This window comes from Myotis davidii, unplaced genomic scaffold, assembly GCF_000327345.1.
Source record: "Myotis davidii unplaced genomic scaffold, ASM32734v1 scaffold725, whole genome shotgun sequence".
Lineage (NCBI taxonomy): Eukaryota > Metazoa > Chordata > Mammalia > Chiroptera > Vespertilionidae > Myotis > Myotis davidii.
The window spans coordinates 1,143,050-1,168,410 of NW_006296500.1; the positions used below are offsets into that span (position 1 = coordinate 1,143,050).

Consider the following 25,361-nt stretch of genomic DNA (forward strand, 5'->3'; position numbering starts at 1 on the left):
CTGTTCTCATCCATATTAAAATTTTCTGGGAACAGCTTTGGCCCTATATGGTGAGAACACCTCTTCTGCCCATGGCTATCCACTGTTATTGTATTATTAAAATTTTTTTTTTTGCCTGGCCGGTGTTGCTCTGTGGTTGAGTGTCGTCGACCCACGAACCAGGAGGTCATTGTTCAATTTTTGGTCAGTGCACATATCCAGGTGTCAGATTCGACCCCCAGTAGGGGTGTGCACAAGGCAGCCAATCAATGATTCTCTCTAATCACTGATGTTTCTGTTTCTCACCCCCTCTTCCTTCCTCTCAGAAATCAATAAAAATAAAATTAAAAAATAAATGCAATCTATGGTCTTTTAAAAAAATACTGAGAAAACTTTTCTTACGGAAAATATTAGGAAGAAGATTTTGTAGGATGGACTACTCATGGTAGCAACATACAGATAAGTTTAGAATACTAACTTAAACATGGTAGGGAAATCAGATTTCTTAAAGCTATTTGGGCAATCATGAAACATTTCCATACAACTACACAACTGTGTATCTTATATAATTATTTTAGTACAATCTTCCCACACAATTTCATTTGTTTTCAACCTGTCTGTTTTCCTGACTTAATAAATTCCTGACAGGTACAGGTGATGACTAAATGTTCTCCTTTATCACCTGTAAGAACAGAGTCTGGTGTTCTGCAAGCAACTGACACTCCATGAATGCCAGATAGCAAAGATAAAAATAAAAGCACCACACAATGATTACTAGGACTACAGACTATAACATGGCAACTCATAGGCTGTTTTAAAAATCACAAGTAACATGCAAAATAATGGATGCTTTTAAATAAATAAAACATGGACAAGATCAGAGACTAAGAAAATGTGTTCATGCTCAAGAAGCACTAATCCAATGGTAGGTGTCAACACAGACCATCATCACTTGGATTGTCAACACTGATTTTAATCCCTCCACCATCCCCAATAGGTAAAGGGCATCCCTGAAGGGGAATTAGCACCTGCTAGCTTCTGGATGCTGGCAATGCCATCATAAACTTACCCTCTCCCTTTTGCTGCTGAAGCACAGCCACAATGACTGCTGAGAGGGCTTGTTGCCCCTGGCCAACCAAGCAACTAATTATGGCTACTGAGCTTATCTTAGTTAACTAATCCTGACTTTCTTTTACTAACTGTACTTCTAAACTATCTTTCTTTATTCATAAAATAAACTAGCACTCAAGTAAGAACCATTATTTCACATGCTTAAGACTTCACTTTTCACCTAAACAATACTACTGACCATGCCACAGCTTACACTTTTAAAAATGTTTATTCATAAAAAAAGACTGCACACCTGGATAGCCTCCTGAGACCCAACATCTCACTGTCAAGAGTGTTCCTGGGAAAGCAGAAACAAACATTACATGTGAAGAGAAAATAAGCAACATCAAAGGGTCATGTATAAACCAAATGTGGTTGAGAAAAAAGGATTTATTCAATCCAAAAGATAAAGGATATAAGAACACTCGGGACATTTCAACATGGAAGACAGCAGGTAGATTTTTGGGTAGAGGGCTGAGGGAGAAGAATGCACTCCCACAATGAAGAGAACACATCACATTAACTTTTCTCAGACTCATTAATATTAAAAAAAATAAGGCAAAGATAGAATCATATTTGGAAAACGTGGCCCTGACTTCCCTGGACAAGCTTTACTTAAATTCCTAGGCTACTGTGCTTGCCTGAATTTTTGAGAAGTCTACTTTTTATTCCCAAATCCTCTTAACTATCTTCTAAATTAGTAAGCCTTTTGGAAGGCACAATAATTACATTATTTTCTTTGTCAGAGTCTGTATAGGACCTCTTTCAGCCTCTTAACATCCACTCATGCCTATTATTTCATAACCGGGTAGGTTCTTTTACTGCTTTAGCTATGATTTATATTTGTTCTTCACTTATTTCTGTTTTCACAAAACACTTTCCAGGAAATCTGTTCATAGAGGGACTTTTGATTTGAAGTGAAATTTTATTATTTCAAGAATTTAATGCTGTTTTCTTTTTACAGCAGGTTTTAGAGTAATATCTTTCATTTAATCAACTTGGGTTGTCCCACAAGTACATGCCAGAGATATAGGTAATTTTTAAGTATCTGGCCTGGGCTAATGCATCCTTGGAACTGTATTTGTGTGTGTGTGTGTGTGTGTGTGTGTGTGTGTGTTTAAACACTTAACTAGTTTACAATCTCTCTTTTCATTCAGTGTTGGCACTAAATGTACCATCACTTTTGCCTCCATTACCTTCTTTTGCCTGAGAAGTGTTTATCTTTGATTGGTGACTGATCTGGAAAACACAGGTGATGCTGTAGTACAGTTATATAATTACACTCAAAGATGTTCTTGATTTGATGTCTCTGATCTGCTTTCACATTTTTCCTCTGTTGTCCCTGGTATAACAAGGAATTAAGAACTTGGAAGGATGAAAATCATAGGCCAGTAATGGAGGAGACTCATATCTCAGGGTACATCAATCAATTTAGTTACCATGGCATAGATTAGCAAACAAAGTTATTTTCCAAGCTAAAAAAAGTTTTCCCAAATGCTATTTATAAGAGGGTAATATAGGACAGCTTCTCTTTCCTTACTATTTTTTTTAATCTTCTCATCTTAGTGGATCTATTAATGTATGAACAGAATTATATCAACAGTTACTAACGACTTCTCCATTCAGCTTTGAATGTGTCAAACCCTGCTATTAGTGATTAGCTTCTTCCTTATCTAAGGTATCCTCTTTGGACTGACTGCTGCTAAAAAGATGGTCAGAGAGTTAAGGTTAAGGGGGAATTCAGTGTTCCACAAAGATCAAGCCAGAGAAACTCCATGTGGGAGGCACAGAAAAAAGAGATGGCCTTGCATGACTCTTTATAGAAGTCCAGCTCCAGAATCTCACAGTAAGGTCCCCTTCCATGAAACCCAGGAGAGAAAGAAAGGGTTAGGGAAGTTGAGAGAAAGGTTAGAAAAAAAAAAGAAAGCCAAATATCTAGCTTAACAGTTTATGAATTAAAAGAAGTTATGACTTAGAATTTTACAATCTGACATCCTTAAAATGGCAAATAAAGATCAGATTAACAAGGAAAAACAAAGGGGCAATAGTAATGACTTACTTCACTTCAGTGATAGCACTAAAAATTTTGTAATTTACCCTGAAAAATTACCTAAATTAGATTTAAGTAGCACTATTAAAACAAAATAACGTGATCACAAAAAGAACATGTTTCACCAACCTATATAAATAGTTGTCATTTTTATCTATATCATCTAAAAGCAATAGGTACTTGCACAAAAAATGCTAATTATATATAGTTAACAAATAAATTCTAAAAGAATACATGTTATAAAGTACTTAAAATCTTATAAGAGAATTCATATTTAATAGCTTAAAAAACATTTTTCTGTGCTCAACTAAGACGAAATAAATAGAAACTGAGAAGATGTCTTTAATTATAAGAAAAGTATATATACCTTTTTCTTTTGGCACTACCAGTATCAGAGGTGGCTGAAGAAATCATGCTGTCTCCATCCTCAATGTCATCTCTCCTGGCAAGCTCCTTTTTCTTTGCCTAAAACAGAGAAGATCCCGGGAGTCAAGCTCATTCTGCTGAGCACTCCTAGAATATATGAATATTAAAGAGCTAGACGTATCAGATTCACCCAGAGATACAACCACACGTAGGATTCATAAAATTAAAGTCATTAAGCATTTTCAATAACCCAATTTAACAAAAGCCTGCATAATAAAAAAAGTAGGTTAGAAAATGGACCCAGAGGGTTTAAGAATCAACACTAGCTGAATTTAATACTAAAAAGGACACTGACTTGTTAAAAGCACTGAGACAAGTTAAGTTATAGAGGTACCCAGCTCTGGTGGCCATATTTAATTTACATAAAGCCAACTCAAAGATGGCCTTTAGTACCCTCGACTTCTTAAGCAACAGTGTGACTAAGAAGAAAATTTAATGTGAGAAGTGAAAGGAGATCTACTTTTCAACACATGCATTTTTAAAGACCTTCTGTCAAACACAGCTGAAATTCAAACCACAGTAGACTTAAGGAATACATATGAAGTACTGAAAAGGAAATACTTAAAATCCACAGCACTGATCATAGTGTTGACGATACAAAATGAAGATTCTTTGGGTTATCTAAAGTTGCTTTTGCTGATACCTTGCTTTGGGATTCACTTTCCAAAAAGATTCTACCAAAAACTGACAAGTAGACAGTATTTTTATTTCATATTTATGCCTTTTGTCTCAAAACCCCCAAATGACCTGTAACCTCAGATACCCTTCAAGGTGTATTCTCGGAAAAGATCTAATAAACTCAGACTCTATACAATGATTATTTAGCCTTAAGATGCCCTTTCCCCTAGACCAAGATACCTCAAAAGAGACAAAGTCTAGAACCAAAGAAATAACACCTAACTCATAGAATATCACCTATGACTGGAGGGAAACTGTCTGAGACCCTAAAATTATTCCCAGAGACAAATCCCTGCCTCTTCTACTCACAAAACTAACCCAGTCTAAACTATTATTTCTATTCTACATGGTCCTGATGATGCTAGTAAAAAATATTCAGCAGTACTTTTTATTGAAATAAATGATGTGATCTTGCTGGAGGAAATCATACATCTTTAAAAAACATTCTCAGAATGTATAAAATTATTTCAGTTATACATGCAACAACTTAGCAAAACAAAGAGATTGTACCTGCATGACCTGCTGCAGTTTCAGAACTCGCTTGTATATGGCTGAATTGGGAACATTATAGCGTTTGGCATTTTCAAACATTAAATTCAGATCACACTCCAAATGATCCAAAGTTTCATATTCTTGGTTCTTTAGCTTTGTTCTGTGGAAGACAAACAGATGGCTAGAATTTTCCATTATGAAAATTATAAAACATCCTTCCTCAAAATTCAGTGCAGAAATTCTGATAAGCACTGGATGGTATCTTTATTAGTTATACTGATTAGAGGTCTGAAAATGACATTTTCAAGATACAAAGTGAGGAGGCAAAAGTACCATTATATTTAGGCAAAATGACAATTTAAAAATCCAAAAGAATAAACTAGAACACTGTAAGATGTAATCAGGGAACCTAGTAAGGTGGTCTATTACAAAGCAAATATCCAGTAAAAATCCTATAGGAAAATTCTGTTAGTGACTAACATGCAAACCCTAGAAAAATTAGGAAGGTTTAAATGATCTTAATGAAGAATCATGGCAATCTACTTATTTCTGAAAATCAAAGACCATTCCAGTTCATGAAAGTTAAAGCAGAGAAAGTGCTGGCAATGCCATGAAGAAACATTTAGAATAACCTTTTTTTACCCCCCAGGAATATTAAATATGGACAATGAAGATTGGTCTTAATATGGTAAATGAGACAGAAATATTCCAATACAAACATTTGCAACTAAAATTTGTTTTTAATTTACTTAAAAACCTTAAGAATCCTGATATTTCTCTCAGACACTATGCCTGTTACTAATACCAACTCTCACAAAGTCCCTATACACTTTGTACCAAGTGAAGAGTCATGGTTTGCCTAACTCTCTATATATGAATTTATACAGGATAGACTTTTCAACCTTTTGATTATAGCACTTGTATGCTATTCGTCAAAGTCACAAAAACAGTATTAAGAACAACAGTATGTGTAAATAGCTTCACAGAGTAACTGCATAAATTCCACACTTTCCTCTTAGAATGACATCATCCATTCTGCATGTAAAATTTTACTTAAAATTTGCCAAAATCATATGCAGATTACATGTAGTATTTAAAGTTATGAATGTTAGAGGACATCTCTGGGATGAAGCAAAAAACAACTAAGCACAAACTCAGCTATCAGTACCAGCTATGTAGCTAGTACCCAGAGTTTCAATTACAGTCTTAGACTTATTTCTGCCAACTCCAAGGATAATGTGCTGGGTATTCTCAACACCCACAAAGAGCAGACAGAGAACCCAAGTTTGTAAATGACAATCTATAATAAATCTGAAATTATCAGAATGATGTTAACCAAGAATAGTGTGTCGAGGGAAGAACATAATGGGAAATAAAAGATGGAGCCACACTGTCTAGCTTCTGCCCACTCTTCAATTTTTAAAAAAATGTATTTTTATTGATTTCAGAGAGGGAGAGGGAGCGAGATAAAAACATCAATGATGAGAATCACCTACCGGCTGCCCCCTGCATGCACCCCCACTGGGGATCTAGCCCACAACCTGGGCATGTGCCCTGACTGGGAAGTGAACCATGACCTTCTGGTTCATAGGTAGGTGCTCAACCACTGAGCCACACTAGCCAGCCCACTCCCATTTTTGTTGCTTTTGATGACACTCAACTATCTTCTTTCTGCCAACAAATCTTACTAGGACTGTGTTGTACAATAGAGTGGCTACTAGTCACATGTGGCTATTTAAATCAAAATTAAATAAAATTTAAAAGCTAGTTCCTTAGTTCCATGGTCACATGTAACTAGTGGCCATCATACTGGACAGCACAGCTCTAGATTTCCCTTTTGGCTGTCGTAGAGCACAATGGAAGGTAGCCCAGCTCCTGTGAGGTACCACTAGCCAATCTTTCCTAGGAAAGAAGGCAAATTCGACATCCTAAAAGTTGATCCTTCAGAACCCTAGTATGCTACCATCTAGACCTCAGCCACTTCTCTATTCCTCACACTCCCCTACCTGTGTGCCAGATAACTACCAGAGTAAAGTTTAAAAGAAGGGAAAAGTTACTGCAGATTATTGACTTGACACAGTAAGGTTTATATTAGAAAATTCTAACTTGAGAGAAAGTTGTAGGCAGGTGAATGAGCTGGCTACAGATGTGTCTTCTTTTGCACTAAATTAGTTAGACTATTTGAATTAAAACAACAACAACAGTGGGATAAAAGATAATAATGACAAAAACCGTTCAATTAAAAGAGACTCTCTCAACATCTACAAGACCATCACCATCTTTTCTAAGGTGAAGAGTATAAACGACAAACTTCCAGGCTATTTTCTTATGAATGGCAGTCTTAATTTCCATGTTATTTTAAGGTCAAATTAGCTGATTTTTTATATTGTACTTGTGTACAAAACCTCCAAAGTTTGGATTAAATAAAACCACCATAAATTTTTCTGATGAAATGATAAAAATAGAAGTTACAAAAGCAAAACCATAAAACATGCTTGTTTAAACAACCTTATTTCCTAGAATCCAGTGAATACAAGAATTTTAATTGCTACCATTTGGAAGGTTAATTATCTGCCATGAAAACATCATGTTAATACCAGCTTAATCTGACCTTGTCCAGTTAAGATATTTTACCTGCTTCGTGCCTCTATCTGGTTTTATTGCAAAACCTAACCTGCATGTGTAAGTTCTAAAACATCGTATTTTATAATTTACTTATTTCCTACTATTTTAAGTGAAACTGTGGTGGTTTAAGTATTATCTGGCTGAATTCCCAATGATCACTTTAACATCTTCTAAACAAAAAAGGGAAATCAAGATGAACTATCTTTCAGTTTTTGTTTCAGCTAATGAATTCTCTAAGAGCTGTCTAAACTTATTCTGAGAGGAGCGGGGTTCAACTATAGATATATACTTTAAATACAGATAAACCGTTGTAATTAAAATATCAATAGAAGGTATAGGAAAATTTATGTACTTTTTTCCGTTATAAGAAAATGAAGTTAAATTTTGAGCTGCATGACTTTTTATAATCTATAATCTGACACATAAAATGTCTAGTTGGAACACCTTTCATCAATTTGCATCTTGACTACTGCAGTACAAAGAATATCATTTGTATTTAATCAAATTTATTTCTCAAAATAGGAGCAATATTCAAGCATACTCTAAACATGTGAAAAACATTTTTACCTTTAATATCCTTTTCCATTTAAGGAAGGAAGATGTGTGTGCAGTCCTGGCTGGTGTGTTCAGTGGTTAGAGCATTGGCTCATGCACCAAAGGGGTGCAGGTTCGATTCCCAGTCAAGGGCACATACCTGGGTTGCAGGTTCAAACCCCAGCCCCAGGTTGTGGCACATGCAGGAGGAAACTAATTGATGTGTCTCTCTCACATCGATGTTTTTATGTGCAGGTTCAACCACAAGAAAATAAATTTATACTAAGTGATATAGAAGACATTTTACCTGATCTGTTGTAGTGATATGGGCATTTTAATTTGCTGATAATAATCAGGGTATTTTTTCTTTGAAGGCAAATGGAAAAAAGGTTCAGCTATTAGCTGCCCTTGGTTATTCCGACAGCTCCTAACTGTGTCATAAAGCTGATAAAAAGGATTTGAAACATCCATAAATGAAGTAATGCTCTCTGCTTCCGACTCTCCTTCTTCATAACGTGCAGCTTGAAAGACAAAAAATGTATTTATAAGGTAAAGAACCATACTTTGAAAAGTTCTTTTAACAACCTTCCAGGTTAAGCTATATGTTTGAGAATACTATTTTAAAAGAATAAGCTCTACCCTTCACTAAAGATGATGTTAGTAATTCTCAGTATAATTGTATGTTTACTTAGAGAAATGTTATATAGAAATAGAGTAGAATGTTACCTAGTAAATTTGCTATTTTTAAAAGGTTACAAAACAAATAAACAAAAGGTTAAAAGTAATTTATCTTTTAAAATGTGCCTTCTTCAGAGACTTCTTGCTCTGTATGTTTGGCCAAGAAAAGGAACAAGTAGTCTTTAATGGTTCTCAGAGCTGAAATGTGAAAGCTAAAACTATAAAATGTTTAGAAGAAAATGTAGATGTAAATCTTCCTGGCCATTGGCAACTACTTTTTTTTCTTAATAGCTGAAGTGACTAAATAATAATCCTTTTGTGACAACACTACTACTTATTAGAAAAAAGGCAATGAATAATACTATTTAGAAATTTTGTAAATGGTGTGGTTTTCCCTCAATTTGTTATGTTACTATAAGGTTAATGAAGTTAACCAAATGTTAGAAGGAAACCTAAACATAAAACATGTGTCACTTTTATAATCAGCAAAAAAAGCTAATGAAAAGAGCAATTTTCTTTCAATTTTTATAAGACAAGGCTTAATTTAAATTTAAAAAATTTAATTCTGTAGATAAGTATCAAAAAATTAAATTCATTCTAATAAGTTTACAGTAATTATGAAATTTTTAGAATTAGTACAAAATAACATACAGCTGGAAAAATCTGTTGTATCACACTTGATTATAAAATCAAAAGATATGCCAGAATAACTTTATGAGACGAATTTTAGCTCTACATATAAAAAAATCTACAATAAAATAAAAATATTATATCGCACTTAAGAGACTGACAATGACATCAAATATATCTCTATTAGAGATGCACTGAGGGGGGGCTGGCAGGGGAGGAGGAGGGGCTTAGGGTTAGGGTAGCTCCTTACCAGCCATGAGCCCTATTTCTGACTGAGCGGTGCTCCCACTGTGTGAGCACACTGATCACCAGAGGGCAGCTCCTGCGTTGAGAGTCTTCCCCCTGGTAGTCAGTGCGCATTATATTGAATGGTTGTTCCACTGTTTGGGCGATCTGCATATTACTCTTTTATTATATGGTCTAGCTGTTGTTTGAACTGCTATTTAACCAACTGTGTACTCTTAGATGCATTTTTAGTGCTCAATGTCCTCTGTTAAGACTTGTTTAAATGGCAATTTACCATGCGCTTTGATTATAATTTACATCTATCTTTAAGCCATAAGCTATAGCTGAGAAAAAGTTGTTGCCTACTGAAACTGTTAAGTCAATAACCTGGAAAGCCTAGACAATAAAAGTCTAATATGCTAAGTGTCCAACCGTTTGTTCAATCCATCAACCAGTCACTATAACGCGCACTGACCACCAGGGGGCAGACACTCCGACTAGTTAGCTTGCTCCTGGGGTCTGGCAGACTGGGACTGGGCGAGAAGAGCCGGACACGCCCTGAAGCCCTCTTGTGGTCCCTCCCTGGCCCCAATCATGCACCAGTGGGGTCCCTCGGCCTGGCCTGTGCCCTCTCGCAATCCAGGACCCCTCAGGGAATGTCGGAGAGCCAGTTTCAACCCTATCCCCACAGGCCAGGCCAAAGGACCCCACTGGTGTAAGAATCCATGCACCAGGCCTCTAGTCTAAGATAACGTGAATGTCTTCCTGGGATTCCCTGATGTTGTTATTAGTCTCATTATCACAGGTTTCAAACCAGGATCTGCTAATGTTATCAAACCAACTGTGTTGAAAAAAGTATGTATTTACTCAAATATAAACTTTAACACAAAATAAAGCAATAAGCTTTTGATAAGTTTGCCAACGAAAGAGTGAAATCAAAATGCCACAAAATAGCTTGTACTTCAAACCTGACAAACTCTCAGCCAGACCAAAGTCACTGCAATTTTCCTTATCCAGAAGGACCCATTGAAAAGGCAGTGAACTAGTCTCACAGCCTAATGCCTACCAGCCAAAGCAGCATCCTCTTCACTTTCTGAGCCATACTGAAGTGCCATGGTAATTGCTGATAAACGACCCCCTTGGACTGCTCTTTTATTCCTACAAATAGAAACAAACAATTAGAAGACATGGAAAGATGTTATAGTAATTTGTTTACTTTATAGGAAACAGGAACTGCTAACAAAACATTCAAAGAAAAAGAATTTCTATTCAATTGCCTCCTCAATTTATCTTTGTACTTTTACACTCTCCGTAATCAATTTTATCCAGTACCAATATTTTTCTCTTAAAAAAGAGGGAGTGGTGTTAGAAAGCCTAAGATAGGCTACTTGCAATTTGTTTTTAATATAAATGCAACACTACTCTCTCATTTTATGAAAAATAAAGATTCATTAATAATTACTGGTTAATTCTAAGATGCTCATATTTTACAATGAACACAAATTCTATCATGAACACAAAACCTTTTAGATTTTACCACATTTTACTGGTAATATTAAACATATCCAACAAATAACTTTGCTTAAATATTTTCTAAGAGGTGAGGTCAGGCCTAAAGTAGTACCTCAACTTTTCTTTCTCTTTATTGATTTTAGTGAAGGAGGGAGGGAGGAGGGGAAGGAGAGGGAAAGTGAGAGGGAGCCGGGAAAGGAGAGGGAGGGGGAGGGGGAGAGAAACATCAACTAGTTGTTCCACTTATTACAGTTGTTTCTTGCCTGTGCCCTGACCAGTGATGGAACCTGCAACCTTGGCATATCTGGATGATGCTCTAACCAGTTGGGCTACCTGGCCAGGGCAATATCTCAACCTTTTAAATAAGGTAGTTGATAACAAATTCTCATAATAACCCAGCTATACCCAAAAAATATTACTTCAGGATAGCCATAAAGCAAACACTAGTATGCCTATCCTCATAAACATGGGTCAGCTCTCAGACTAAACACACTCATTCTCTCTCACCGGTAATACTTGCTAGTGGGATTTCTCTCTTCAACAAGGCTGCCTTTACTGTGTGCAGAACCTGTCAGCCTGGCTGCAGCCAAATTTGATGAAGTCCTATCCAGAGATAAGATTTAAAAAAAAACTCAGAAACTTGACAGCTACAATCAGAATGCTGGGTAAACAAAAAGGAAACAACCATTTTCTTCTTGTCTAAATAGAAAAGCTCAAATACTTCTGAACCTCCATAACCAGGGGAATGTACCACAGCTGGTACTACAGAGCTTATTTTCACCAAAGTGATCCGAGGATCTGGTAATCAAGCAAATGTCAGGGTCAGAAGAAAGATTCTAAAGTAGCCACTCAACCTTTCCATTCAAGTAGGAGGAAACAGAATTCCAGAAGATTTGTTCAAAGTCAGTCCTAACACAAGGAAAAGCCAGGATAGGATGAGACTTTAGATCTTCTGACAACTGGCTAAATACTCTTACTGTAAATATAAACATCTACTACACATTATATACAAATATCATAAAATTACTTATATTACATATAGTATACATCATGTGTGTAACATGTTATACACAAAATACAACTATACATATAACATACATGTATATTATAAATATATAGCAATAAAAGCATATAGTGATGCTAAGTCTTAAAATTGTTTCTTTTTAAATAAAGCCCTTCAGCTGCAATGAAGGTGCTGGTTAAGAGTTATCCCTACTCTCTTCAGAATCACATTATAAATAAAATCTTGAAATGTAAAATATTTCTTCTTTTCCACTGTATTGATTTCACTAGCTAGAAGATTAGGCAAATAATAAAAGCACAAGGGTTTTAGAGATTGCTTTTTTAACTGATTTTTTTATAGAGAGAAAATGGGAGAGGGAAACATCAATGTGAGAGAGAAACATCGATTGGCTACCCCTTTCCACCATCGAGCCCCAAACCTGGGCATGTGTTCCTGACCAGAATCGAACCCGCTACCTTTTGGTGCACGGGGACGACGCTCAACCAACTGAGTCACACCAGCCAGGGCAGATTTTAGCCATTTTTAAACCTACCTCACTCGAAGGCTTGACTTAGTCATTTCATGTTCAATTTCTGCCTTTTTCATATAAAATATTTTTTTAATAGAATTTGCATCCTGTCAAGACAAAATTAGTTGTCTTACAAAAAGTATCATAAAAAGGACAGTTTAAAATACTCTGGACATTTTCTATGGCACTCCTTTCATCCGGAGTAGCCTTTCATTCAACAGCCACAAAGCTGCATCCTCTAACCTTTCCACAAGCTTCCAAAACATCTTTTTATTTAAATATAAGTTTAAAAGCCTCCTAGCTTTTTCACAATTAGTTAAGTAAGATCTAATGATGAACAAGGAAAAACAGTGGTGAAAATATGATGAAGTCTACGGAAATACAATGAACTCTACCTGTGTACACTGACCTAAAAATTGAAACAAAAGTAACTTCTAAGATTAAAGACTATCCACTTAAACTTAGAATGAATGTACTCACTTAAATTAATAGACTACTAATACATCAAAGCCAAAGTTTCCCTTCTCCCTATAATTTACTTTAGAGAAAATAATCACATCAAAAAGTAGTTCTTAACTGCGTCAACATTTGGTATTACACAATTAAAATGTTTAATCAAAGACTAAGAATACAAGGACTGCAAATTCATTCCTGGTTTTCACTAAATGTTTCTTAAAAGATAAAAAAGAAAGGTTAACATTGACTATCAAAAGCAACGATATTTGAATTAGCATTCTGAAAGTCTCAATATTTTATTCCTAAAAGATTTTCTGAGCATCCTGTGCTAAATTCCCAGTGATATATTATTAATTCAAGAAATTTTTATGTTACAACTGCTCATTATAGGACTATAAAACTTCTGAGGGAATTGCAAAGCAACGAAATAGTCATTATATTTTTTGTATTTATTATACTACACAGATTACTTTTTATATGTATGTGGTTTAAATGCAGGGACTAAATCAATATTTAACAAAAAAGTGGAATAAAAAACAAACCTTGTCTGGCATAAAGATAGACACAAATGAAATAGAACTGAATCCAGAAATAAAACTATAAATGTAAGGGTGGGGGGAAAAAAAAGGTCACATATGTAATACCCTTTGTAATACTTTAAGCAAAAAAAAAAAAAAAAAGCATGACCTAAAAAACAAACAAAGAAAACCTATAAATGTATAGTCAATTGATTTTTAACAAGGGTGCCAAGACTATTCAATGGGGGGAAAGAATAATTTTTTCAACATGAGATGCAAGGAAAAATAATTATTCCATGTAAAAGAATGAATGTGGATTCCTATCTAATACCTACCTCATGTTTCCAAAATTAATTAAAAATGGATCAAAGACCTAAATGTAAAAACTAAAACAATAAAATTCTTAGAAAAAACATAGATGTTAAGCGTTATGACCTTGAACGAGGTAATGGTTTCTTTTGTTTTGTTTTAAACCTAGACCACCAGTCGCCAACCTTTTGGATCTCGTGGACCACCGGTTGGCAACCACTGACCTAGAATGACTTAATCCTGCTCCCCCACACCATATTTTTTTGTACTAGAGGCCCGGTGCATGAAATTCACGTGAGGGTGTGTGTGTTCCTCAGCCCAGCCTGCACCCTCTCCAATCTGGGACCCCTCGGGGGATGTCCTTGCCAGCCTGATGGTCTCTAACCGCCTCTGCCTCAGTCCCCAACCACCGTGGTTTTGGCTAGAACAGCGGTTCTCAACCTGTGGGTCGCGACCCCTTTGGCGGTCGAATGACCCCTTCACAGGGGTCACCTAAGACCATCCTGCATATCAGATATTTACATTACAATTCATAACAGTAGCAACATTACAGTTTTGAAGTAGCAATAAAAATAATTTTATGGTTGGGTCACACATGAGGAACTGTATTTAAAGGGCCAGAAGGTTGAGAACCACTGGCCTAGAAGGAAGTTGGACGTCCGGAAGATGGCCAGTAACCCAGTCTAATTAGCATATTACCCTTTCATTAGTATAGATTAGTTTCAGGTTTACAACAAACATAGTGATTAGATAATCATATATTTACAAAGTGTTCCCCCCAATATTTCCAGTACCTACCTAGCACCATACATAGTTATTACAATACTAATAATAATTTCTTGATAAGACACTAAACGCTACAAATAACCAAAGGGAAAAAAATAGACAAACTGGACTTACCAAAATTAAAAATGTATGTGCATCAAAATACACTATTTTAAAAGTGAAAAGACAAACCACAGAATGGGAGAAAATATTTGTAAATCATTTAACACGGCTAGACTATCTAAAAATCTAACAACTCAACAATAAAACATAGGTAACCCAATTAAGTAATAGACTAAGGATCTGAACAGATACTCTTTCAAAGATACGGATATGAATGGCAAATGAAAAGATGTTAACATCACCAATCATTGGGGAAATGCTAATCAAAACCACAATGAGCTACTATTTCACATCCACTAGGATGGCTACAGTAAAAACAAAAACAAAATAAAAAACAAAGTTGGTGAGGATGTGGAGAAATTTCACTTCCACATTGCTAGTAGGAATGTAAAATGGTGCAGCTGCTTTAGAAAACAATTTGGTGGCTCCTAAAAGTTACTATATAGTTACCATGTGGCCCAGAAATTCCATGCCTAGGTATGTAACTATGAAAAATGAAAATATATCCACATAAAAATATACATGAATGTTCGTAGCACATTATTTATAACAGCCAAAAAAGTAGAAATAAACTAAATGTCTAGCATCTATGAATGGGTAAATAAAACATGGTATATACATATAATAGAATATTATTCAGCAGTGAAAAGAATGAAGTACTTACACATTCTACAATATGTATACCTTGAAAACATTATACCTATATGAAATGTCTAGAATAAGAAAATTCATAGAGACAAAGTAGATTGGTGGTTGCCTAGGGCTGGGGACGTTGGAAGGAAATGGATATTGACTGCTAACTGACTGTGGTGATGGCTGCACAACTCTGTGAATAAATTAAAAGCCATTAAGTAGTACTCATTAGGTGAAAAGCACAATGTATGAATTTTATCTCAATAAAGTTATTATTAGCTCTAAATTAACGTATCTACTCTTATCAATAAAAATCATAATAACAAAAAAACTAACCTTGAATACTTGAGAACCAGGTTCATTATAAGTTTTGGCATTTTTTGCTAGAAGATCTATATCTTTGGCCATTGCATGAATACTCTTGTAGCTTCCATTCTACAGTAAACAACAAAATATAAAAGTTCCTCTTATTGAAAGTTAATCAGTATGACCTTAAAAAAAAATAAAGAACTCCACATATTTTTTAATTGCCACTATGTTCCAAGTCTTTATTGGAAAGTACACATGAACAATATGTTAAAGTAAAAATTTATTAATATTGTCCATTTACAAACAAGTTTTTGAGGTAATTAACAAAACCAGAGCTAAATTATTCTCATAAAAATAACTTACAATTTCTTTTTAAAAAATCAAGGTAAAAGTTGTTTTACTTAGCAAACACATAGCGCCTACTTAGGTGCCAAGCACTGTTCTAAGTGCTTCATTAATACTAATTCATTAAGGTGAAGTAAAACTCCTCTAGTTTTATGGACCACTTCTGATAAAAGGTAAGTCTAGCACAGATGTTAACATTTGTGCGTACCCATATCTTGATGCTTATTCAATCCAAAATAACCCAGGAGACTCATAATTGCCTCAATTTACAAAGGAAAGAAAGGAGGGAGACTCTACTCAAAAGGTACTCATGAGGACACAGAAGTTAACAGACACCTTCTAGAGAGACTGAGGAAACCAAATAAAGGAGAATGGATGGTGGGGAAGGATAAAACCATGAGCACAGACTGCGTAGGTAGAGTAGGGAAAATGAGGCAAGAGTACAGAGAGCCAGGCTAAGCAGAAGAGCTATTTATTTGCCTTGTAGGGTTACCCAATATCTGAGCACCCTTTTTATTTGTAGGAAATGCCAACACAGGTGGTAGGGAAGGACCTATCTTTCACAATGGAGGGTAAATGTGGGCAGATGGTAGCTTTACCAGCAGCTTGGCAGCAAGGGCAAGGAGAAATAATTCATGCTTGAGCCTTGAGGGACTAAAGACAACAGCAAGGGAATGGAGGAATGCATTCCTAACTCCTGAAGGAGCGTAGAGTACAGGAGCGGAGCAGCGGGTATCCAGAGCACAAACTGACAAATGACAGTGGTAACAACAATGGCAACACAAAGAGACTGCGTATCACCTAACCTGTGCCATGACAGCCTGAGTTCTACTTCCCATAGCTCTCCCCCTTCCTTCTCCTATCTAATTGCATGACCTATCTAATACCTTTTCATGGATTCCTTTCTGCTTAAATTAGCCAGAGCTTGTTGTTGTTGAACTGGCACAAGGAGTTGCAACTTGCTTCAGTAGGCATTAGAAAACTAGTGACAACTCTCTGGGTAGTGGAATAACAGGAAGAAAGCTAGGGTCAGGAAGCAATATGCAGAGAGGACTAGAGAGCCTTTCATCAGAGAGGGAGTAAAGACTGTTACAATTATTTAGACGTAAGAGGACAAAGATCTTGATTAGGAACGTGGTGAATGGAGTTGCTTCTGTGGGGCTTTGGAAGGAAAAAGGACATAAGGTGAGAGGTCACAGAGTGAAGACTGGGGCTGAGGTATGGGCGTTTAAAGACCCACTCTGATTTTCTGTATTATGAAAACATTTTATCCCTAGATAGATGTTAGAAACCCTAGGGATTCAGGTTCTAGGAGATTAAGTCACTCCCAGTAGCACCTATTAGGTTGCCTGGAGGGAAAAACCAGGAGGGAATTTGTATTGTAACATTCAGTGTAAATATTTCTATGGTACCAGTAATTACTACCTTGTTACTCTTTCCTACTCTTTTAGAATTTAAAGCCAAGGAAGTTTCTCCCTCCCGGCAAATCACTGTGCTTTCAGGCTCCTTTCTCAATGACACCATATAGCACATCATTTTCCTTTCTGCTTTATCTGCTAGTAGCCCCAAACCCTCCTTACCCTAGGAGGATCAGTCACTCACATTACCAAGGCCACATCTCATAGATGCTCTAGGAGATGCTTCACATACATTATCACCGACCTCTACACATCTGTGAAGCAGTAATACTACACTCAGCGTACAGCAGAGGAAGCAGGCAGGTCGCCTGACCAAAGTGACATAGCTAATAGGAAGCAGAGCTAGGACCCTGGCCAGTGTTTCAAAATGGTTAGAGCATTGACCCCAAGCACCAAGGGGTCACAGGTAAATTCCCAGTCAAGGGCAGGTACCTGGGGTTGCATGTTTGATCCCCGGCCCTGGTCAGGGTACTTGCAGGAGGCAACAAATTGATGTCTCCGTCTGTCTGTCTGTCCCCCCTCCTTCCCCCCGCTCTCTCCCTTCTACTCTATCTCTAAAAAGCAATGGGGAAAAAAAATCCTTGGATGAGGATTTACAAAAAAAAAAAAGAAAAAAAGAAAAAGCAGAGCTAGGAAAATAACCCAGTAGTTCAAATTCTAAAAGCTAGATTTTGGGTATAATTTAGCTCATTTTTCCTATACCTTCCTTAACCTATGATAATCAAATTTTAATTCTCATTCATTGTCATCCACTCAATTAATATTTACTAAGCACCTACTCTGTAGAGAAGAAGTAACAGTATAAGGCTTAAGAGCATAGACTTTGGAGACAGACTGCCTGGATTCAAATCCTAATTCTTCTCCTTACTACTTGATGACTTGGGGAAGTGACTTACCACTCTTATTTGTTTACATTACATTAATGTGATAATCCCTATGGAGACATTTACTTCTCATTTTCTAAATCTCCATAAGACCATAGGCCAATCTACCCTAAACCACATATGTTTACATATGGTCATCTTCATACCTGTATCCTCTGGGCAATGGTCTTGAGATCTATAGGTTCCTTAATTATTGCATAATAGTCTGGATATTGCTGAAAGACAAAAAGCCAGGCATTCTTAATAGGTGAAAGTATCCAGCTTATGAGAAAACAAGGAAGCACACTGACATTGACCATCTTAATCAACTGAGCAGCTTTGTGAAATTCAAAACTAAACACACAGCCCTAGCCGGTTTGGCTAAGTGGATAGAGCATCGGTTCACAGACTGAAGGGTCCTGGGTTCATTTCTGGTCAAGGGCATACACCTAGGTTGCAAGCTCATTCCCTGGTCAGGGCACGTGCAGGAGGCAACCAATCGATGTGTCTCTCTCACATCGATGTTTTTTCCTGTCTCTCCTCCTCCTTTCCACTCTAAAAATCAATAAAAAAAATCCTCAGATGAGGATTAACAAATAAACATATAAAATCTACATTCACAGAATCACATAAATTATAGGTCCCAAGATATCTGTACCTAGAAATGAAGTAGAGGAATGCTTTTTGTTGTTATTTTATAAGAGTTTATTTGAACTGAACTAATGCTGGGGAGCAAGATAAATCCTCTCTAGAGGAATGTTTTTTAAGGACTTATTATAAGCTCTCTTAATTTTGCAATCTAAATAACACAATCATAAAAATAAATAATACAATTATATCTTATCCTATATAATAAAAGCCTAATATGCTAAGTGTCTGGTCATCCAGTAAGCCGTTCAACCAATCAAAGCATAACATGCTACTGATATGCTAAGGCTGCTCAACCGCTCGCTAGGACGTGCACTGACCACCAGAGGGCAGTCAACCAGTTGCTATGTTGTGCACTGATTACCAGGGGGCAGACACTCAATGCAAGAGCTGCCCCCTGGTGGTCAGTGCGCTCCCACAGAGGGAGTGCCACTCAGCCAGAAACTGGGCTCAGGCTGGCGAGCATAGCAGCGGGGGCGGGAGCCTCTCCCACCTCCGCGGCAGTGCTAAAGATATCTGACTGACGGCTTAGGCCCGCTCCCCGCCAGGAGCGGGCCTAAGTCATCAGTCGGACATCACCTGAGGGTTCCCAGATTGCAAGAAGGCACAGACCGGGCTGAGGACACCCACCCCCAGCCAGTGCACAAATTTCATGCACTGGGCCTCTAGTTTCATATAAAATTCTTAAGGATCTATAAGAAGTCAGGTTGCAAGATTTGTTAGTTTCATGTTTAACTTATGCTTACACATTTTAAATGAAACTATGTTTAAGAAACAAAGCAAAGTTCTACTTTCTTATCAAATGTTAGCTTATCACAATATGTAAACTTAAACATGTTAGAGGAATGTCCTTGAAGGATTTCACAAAGCCTAGAGTGCATGCACTGTCCTGTGCCCTTCCTACATGGTATGTTCCTTGAAGTAAATAATTGAAGTTGACCAAAAATCAAAAGTTGATCTCAGATGAGAGGTGTCAGAGGAAGTCAGATTGTGCTCTCCAGGCTCTTTCTACCTGTTCAAATCTTAGAGCCCAAACAACAACAAAAGTAAAGGCCACAGCTTTTACTCAATTACTAGGCTGAAGGGATGATCTCAGTGATGCTTCACCTTATCTGATCCTTCTGCTTATTCCTCTATGTTCTTAACCTTACTAGTCCTTTCTTTCCTTTCCTGTGCACTCTCTTCACCAATTCTACTTCTAAGAAACAGTTTAGAAGACAAATTATGGCACAGCCACCCAAGCTGGTTACAACGTAATCCAAGCTGCTGGCTCATGTATTCCCAACCCACCCCTCCCACTTAGCCAGTCCTACTTCAAAAAGATTATAAAGGATAGGTAAAAACTGCTTTCCCCTCTTTGTTGTCTTTGGAATTGTTATACCCTAAAGGACCACTGAGAACCTGCTTTCCCCAATGAACTCCTGCTGCATGGTATCCCAAAAGCCTTCCCAGAACGGGGGAACTAGATTACTACTCTTTTATTGCTCCAAATTAACTTTGGTGTCTCAACTAATACTGGTTATCTCCTGCAGAGTAAGAATAAACCTTGAGTAAAAATTGTACTCATCTCTCATATTTTTTATTGTAGTAAAATAGACATAAGATTTACTAATTATAAATGTACAGTTCAGTGACAGTAAGTACATTCACATTATAGTGCAACCATCACCATCATCCATCTCCAGAACTTTTCATCTTCCCAAACTGAATCTCCATACCCATTAAACAATAACTCTCCACTTTCCCCCTCCTACCAGACTCTGGAAATTGCAATTCTACTTTCTGTCTCTATGAATTTGACTACCCTAAATACCTCCTCTAAGAGGAATCATACAGTATTTGTCCTTTTGTGTCTAGCTTATTTCACTTAGCACAATGTATTCACGGTTCATTCTTATTTTAGCATGTGTCAGAATTTCATTTAAAAATTTTAAAGGATGAATACTCCACTGTGTGTATATATACCATATTTTCTTTATCCACTTATCTGTTGAGGGACACTTGGGCTGCTTCCACGTTTTAGTGATAGTGAATAATACTGATATAAACATGGGTGTACAAATATATCTTTGAAACCCTGCTTTTACTTTTTGGGTATACACCCAAAGTGGAATTGCTGGCTCATCTGGTAAATCTATATTTAATTTTTTTGAGGAATTGTCTTCCTGACTTTAAACTGAAATCCAATATAATCATTTTATTTTTCTAATCAGATCCACACTAAGGACATTAATGGTTATATGTGCTTTATCCTAATGTCATAAGTGTCCTATAACTAGTCAAGACACACCTTTAAATAACTAGACTTATTGATGATTAGTGGGGAAAGCTGCATGCCCCTCATCAGTCAACAAGCATTTTTTGCACATCTATGGCAGGCTGGGTTCCAACTTCATGGTAGAGACACAAAAGAAAATATGGCTTTGTGCCTATCATTAAGAAATTCAGGGCCCAGGAAGGCGGTAGATACAAAAGTAAATGATCACAATGGAGTTAAGTGCTATAGTGGAATACTTTTAAAAGTGGAAATTTTTGTAGTTCCACAGGCTAAAGTGGAACCTTTAATTATGTTAATTGCCGCTTGGGTGTGAAGCCACAAAGGGCCCTGACACTTTTAAAGCACTGGTCACCAACCTTTCGGACCTCGCGGACCACCGTTTGGCGACTGCTGTTTTAAAGAGTCTTACTAGTCTAGAAAACCTCTTCTTTGGGGTAGAAGAGTACCTGTTAGGTCTCTCTCTCTTTTCTTCACCACCAGACAATTAAGGAGAACTAAGAAAGGAAGAATTCATTTATCTTCCTCTCATTCTGTCTCCTGAGCAAAGAGAATGTTTCTTGTCTTTTATAAATAAACTAGAGGCCTGATGCACAAAATTCATGCAAGGGGCTCGGCCCTCACAGCCCTGGCTTCAAGGTGGTCGGGAAGATCTGGTCTAATTAGCATATTACGCTTTTATTATTATAGAAGAGTTAGTTTAGGTGTTTATCATGTAGAATTACCAAACCCAAAAGCCTATCAAGAGATGAATAGATAAACAAAATGTGGTATATAAACAAACCATATATACATACAATGGAGTATTAGCCTTAAAAAGGAAGGAAATTCTGACACCTCCTACAACATGGAGGAACTCTGGAAACCATTACACTAAAGTGAAATAATCCAGACACAAAAGGATAAATATTGTTTGATTTCTCTTATATCAGGTACTTGGTCAAATTCAGAGAAAGAGAGAGAGAACACAGAATATTGGTTACAGGGGATGGGAGGATGGAGGAGTAAGGTGTTATTGTTTAATGGATACCGAGTTTAGGAAAATGAAAATTTCTGAAGATGGATGGTGGTGATGGTTGTACAATAATATGAATGTACCTCATAACACTGAATTTTTAAGTATTAGTGGCAAATACTTAAAATGGTTAAATAGTAATCTTATGTTATGCATATTTTATGACAATAAAAAATACACAGAATTACCAATCAAGAAACAAAAACACAAAATTTTTTTCAAAACCTACAACCTTCTGGCCAAGTATAGACCATATCCTTGTGTGCTGCTGGGATCATGAGGAGGAGCTCTTGGCTACCTCCAATGCCTCCCATTAACTGTACTCTATTTACTAAGAGTAAAACATTTTAAATACTTAAAAATAAAACAAAACTCCCACACTTTAGTTCACCCATCTTTAATTGTATCACTTACCACTTTAGAAGGCAGTTTCTGAAAAAGTTCGCTAATGAGATGTCCTGATGGGTTTGTGGCTACAACTATGGCTTCAAGAAGCTGCTCCAGGATCTCCTTCAAGTAACTTGGAGAAGACTGGAAGGAGGGGTTTGAGAGCAAGAACAGAGGGGAGAAATAAGTACTTTGCAAGAGAAATCCCAAAATAAATGCTGATATTAAATATTTCCCAAAATTTGAAAGCCAACTCAAAGAGCAACTTCTAAACAGTACTTATTTTAAGTACAAGTTTTAAGAATATAGAAATGCTCTGCATGCTGAATGTGGTGGCTGTACTCACAGAATGGGATGTGTGAAACTAATGAGGCTCTTCACATATTTCAGTAACTAAATCTTTTGGATCAAGTCCTTTTATAAACTCCATTCCATTGTTAACATTGTTAATAGTGAAGTTCAAGTACCATATGTATAAATGATTAGAAATGCATACGTTTTTTGGGTCTGAGCAACTAAGAAAGAAAAACATGCCCTATGATACCTGGTCATTTCTACATCTGCTGTTCATATCTACTGAAGTCATGATATTCTGGTAGAGTAACTATATATGTAAAGTGGGAACAACATACTTTTCACCAGTGTGCTCTGCCAGCTCTAATAACAGAATTCAAGTTATATCAAAACTGACTGGAGATTCAGTCAATTGATGCACATCACTTCTGCTCTCCAAATGGCCAGCTTATCCTACCTACCTTAGTCACTGTTTCAACATGGAAAGTATATGACCCAAAAAGTACCTGGCCAGTTTCTATAGTGAGCACTGGGATATCTTAGTCAAGGTTTATATTAAATAGTTCAAGTCCAAACCATGTTTTGTGCATATTACATAAAGTTCAATGGTTATTTCTGATTTAAATAATAAAAGCACTAGTATTTTTGTCCTAATCTAATAGGTTTTTTTATTTAGTATAATCTCAATATTAAGGTCCTCTAACATTAACTCTACAGAGAGGGCTTTAACAAATCTCTTGGGTCTATCTCAGTGCCTGGCAAAAACAGACACACAATAAATATTTACCATATAAGACTTGTGGTTAGCTGAGAGTCCCCAACCATATAAGCTTAGAGAACCAACATAACAATGATGAAATCAGACTAAAGTATCCGTGTTTAGTCATTTACTTCCTGGCTAAAACATGGTACCATAGAGTTAGCTTCAAAAAGAGGAGAATTATACTCTACAGCCAAGATTCCTCTCCTCCAAGTCAAACCAGCCACTTTGTGTTGCAGGTCACAAAATAAGCAGGGTATATAAATGCATTCATACAACCTATTCCCACAATTGAGGAAAACTCCAAAGATATAATTCTTTTTTTTAAAAAATATTTTTTATTGATTTTTCACAGAGAGGAAGGGAGAGGGATAGAGAGTTAGAAACATCGATGAGAAACATCGATCAGCTGCCTCCTGCACACCCCCTACTGGGTGGGGATGTGCCCGCAACCAAGGTACATGCCCCTTGACCAGAATCGAACCTGGGACCTTTCAGTTCGCAGGCCGATGCTCTATCCACTGAGCCAAACCGGTTAGGGCCCAAAGATAGAATTCTTAATTTAAAAATGAGAAACTTGAAAATTCCTTCCTCCTTCTTGAGAACCTTAGGGCTAGAAAGAAGTTTGGGAAGTAAAAAACATGAATGGGAAAAATCCTTCCAATTTTTTACTGAAAGAATCACAGTCAATTTCTAAATGTAGGCATTCTCATTTTTGACTAGAACCCTGGAAGCCTATATTAAGGCTAAGCCCCCTGTAGGTAATGAATCTTCTGCCTAAGAAAGCATGGATTAAGTTGCTGCTCCCACATTAATATCAGAGAGTAAAATTTCAAGAATCCCTAGTTAATTGCCTTTGACCTAATTCCAATCTTTAACTTCTAGAAAAAAAGTGACAAGGTCCCTGGAAACTAGCTTTTGAGACGCCACAAAAAATGCATGTTTTGAGAAATTCACCCACCATACTTCTTTCTATGTTGAAATTTCAGGAAAAAAAGGGAAATGCACTGCTTTGGGTATCTTACTATTTAGCTGCAGAAGAGAAATGTAATTCTTTTTATTATTCTTTTTCAAACGTTCATTCAGCAAGAAGTATCAGTACCACCTTGGCTAGTGTGCCCAGTGGTTAGAGCGTTGACCCACCCACAGAAGGGTCACAGGTTTGATTCCCAGTCAAGGGCATATTCCTGGGTTTTGGGTTTGCTCCTGAGCCCCAGTCAAGGCATGTATAGGAAGCAACCGATGGATGTGTCTCTCTCACATCAGGGTTTCTCTCTCTTTCTCTCCCTCCCTCTGTCCCTTCCAGGCTCTTTAAAAAGTCAATGGGAAAAAAATATCCTCGGGTGAGGATTAACAAAAATTCAAAAAAAAAAAAAGGAATTTATCAGTACCTACAAGTCAGGCAGTCTACATGTCAGGAATAGGTGAAGAAAGTGATTTATTTTGTGGACTATAATCCTACTTGGGGGAAGACAGAAAGTAAACATGTAATCTAATGAACAAGTTAGCTGACCAAGTTATCCTATACTAATAAAAGAGAAAAATGGTAATTGGCATACGAACTACCCTTTTCATTGGCTAATCAGGGCTATATGCAAATTAACTGTCAACTAAGATTGGCAGTTAACTGCCAACAAGATGGCGGTTAATTTACATATGTAGGCACAATGCAGGGAGGCGAAAGGGAAAGCAGGAAGAAGCCCCCTGCCACTGACAGTGATTGGAAACCCAGGGGGGAGCTAAGAGCTGGGGGGCAGGGCAAAGGTGGCCCT

General features: G+C 36.9%; 1 protein-coding gene across 15 annotated transcripts in view; it reads right to left on the reverse strand.

Moving 5' to 3' along the window:
* Nucleotides 1-25,361, reverse strand: part of PBRM1 (polybromo 1) — a 138,266-nt gene that overhangs the window by 88,403 nt on the left and 24,502 nt on the right. For 9 of the 15 annotated variants that reach the window (XM_015569187.1, XM_015569191.1, XM_006771834.2 and 6 more), the window contains 10 exons: nucleotides 22,563-22,679; nucleotides 18,378-18,446; nucleotides 15,612-15,710; nucleotides 12,496-12,578; nucleotides 11,447-11,542; nucleotides 10,494-10,585; nucleotides 8,202-8,415; nucleotides 4,754-4,895; nucleotides 3,507-3,604; nucleotides 1,343-1,387 (listed from right to left, as the gene is read on the reverse strand). In XM_015569187.1, coding sequence (XP_015424673.1) covers nucleotides 1,343-1,387; nucleotides 3,507-3,604; nucleotides 4,754-4,895; nucleotides 8,202-8,415; nucleotides 10,494-10,585; nucleotides 11,447-11,542; nucleotides 12,496-12,578; nucleotides 15,612-15,710; nucleotides 18,378-18,446; nucleotides 22,563-22,679 — 1,055 coding nt within the window. The remainder of the gene's footprint in view (nucleotides 1-1,342; nucleotides 1,388-3,506; nucleotides 3,605-4,753; nucleotides 4,896-8,201; nucleotides 8,416-10,493; nucleotides 10,586-11,446; nucleotides 11,543-12,495; nucleotides 12,579-15,611; nucleotides 15,711-18,377; nucleotides 18,447-22,562; nucleotides 22,680-25,361) is intronic. The other 6 variants (XM_015569189.1, XM_015569194.1, XM_015569193.1 and 3 more) reach the window with 2 other exon arrangements.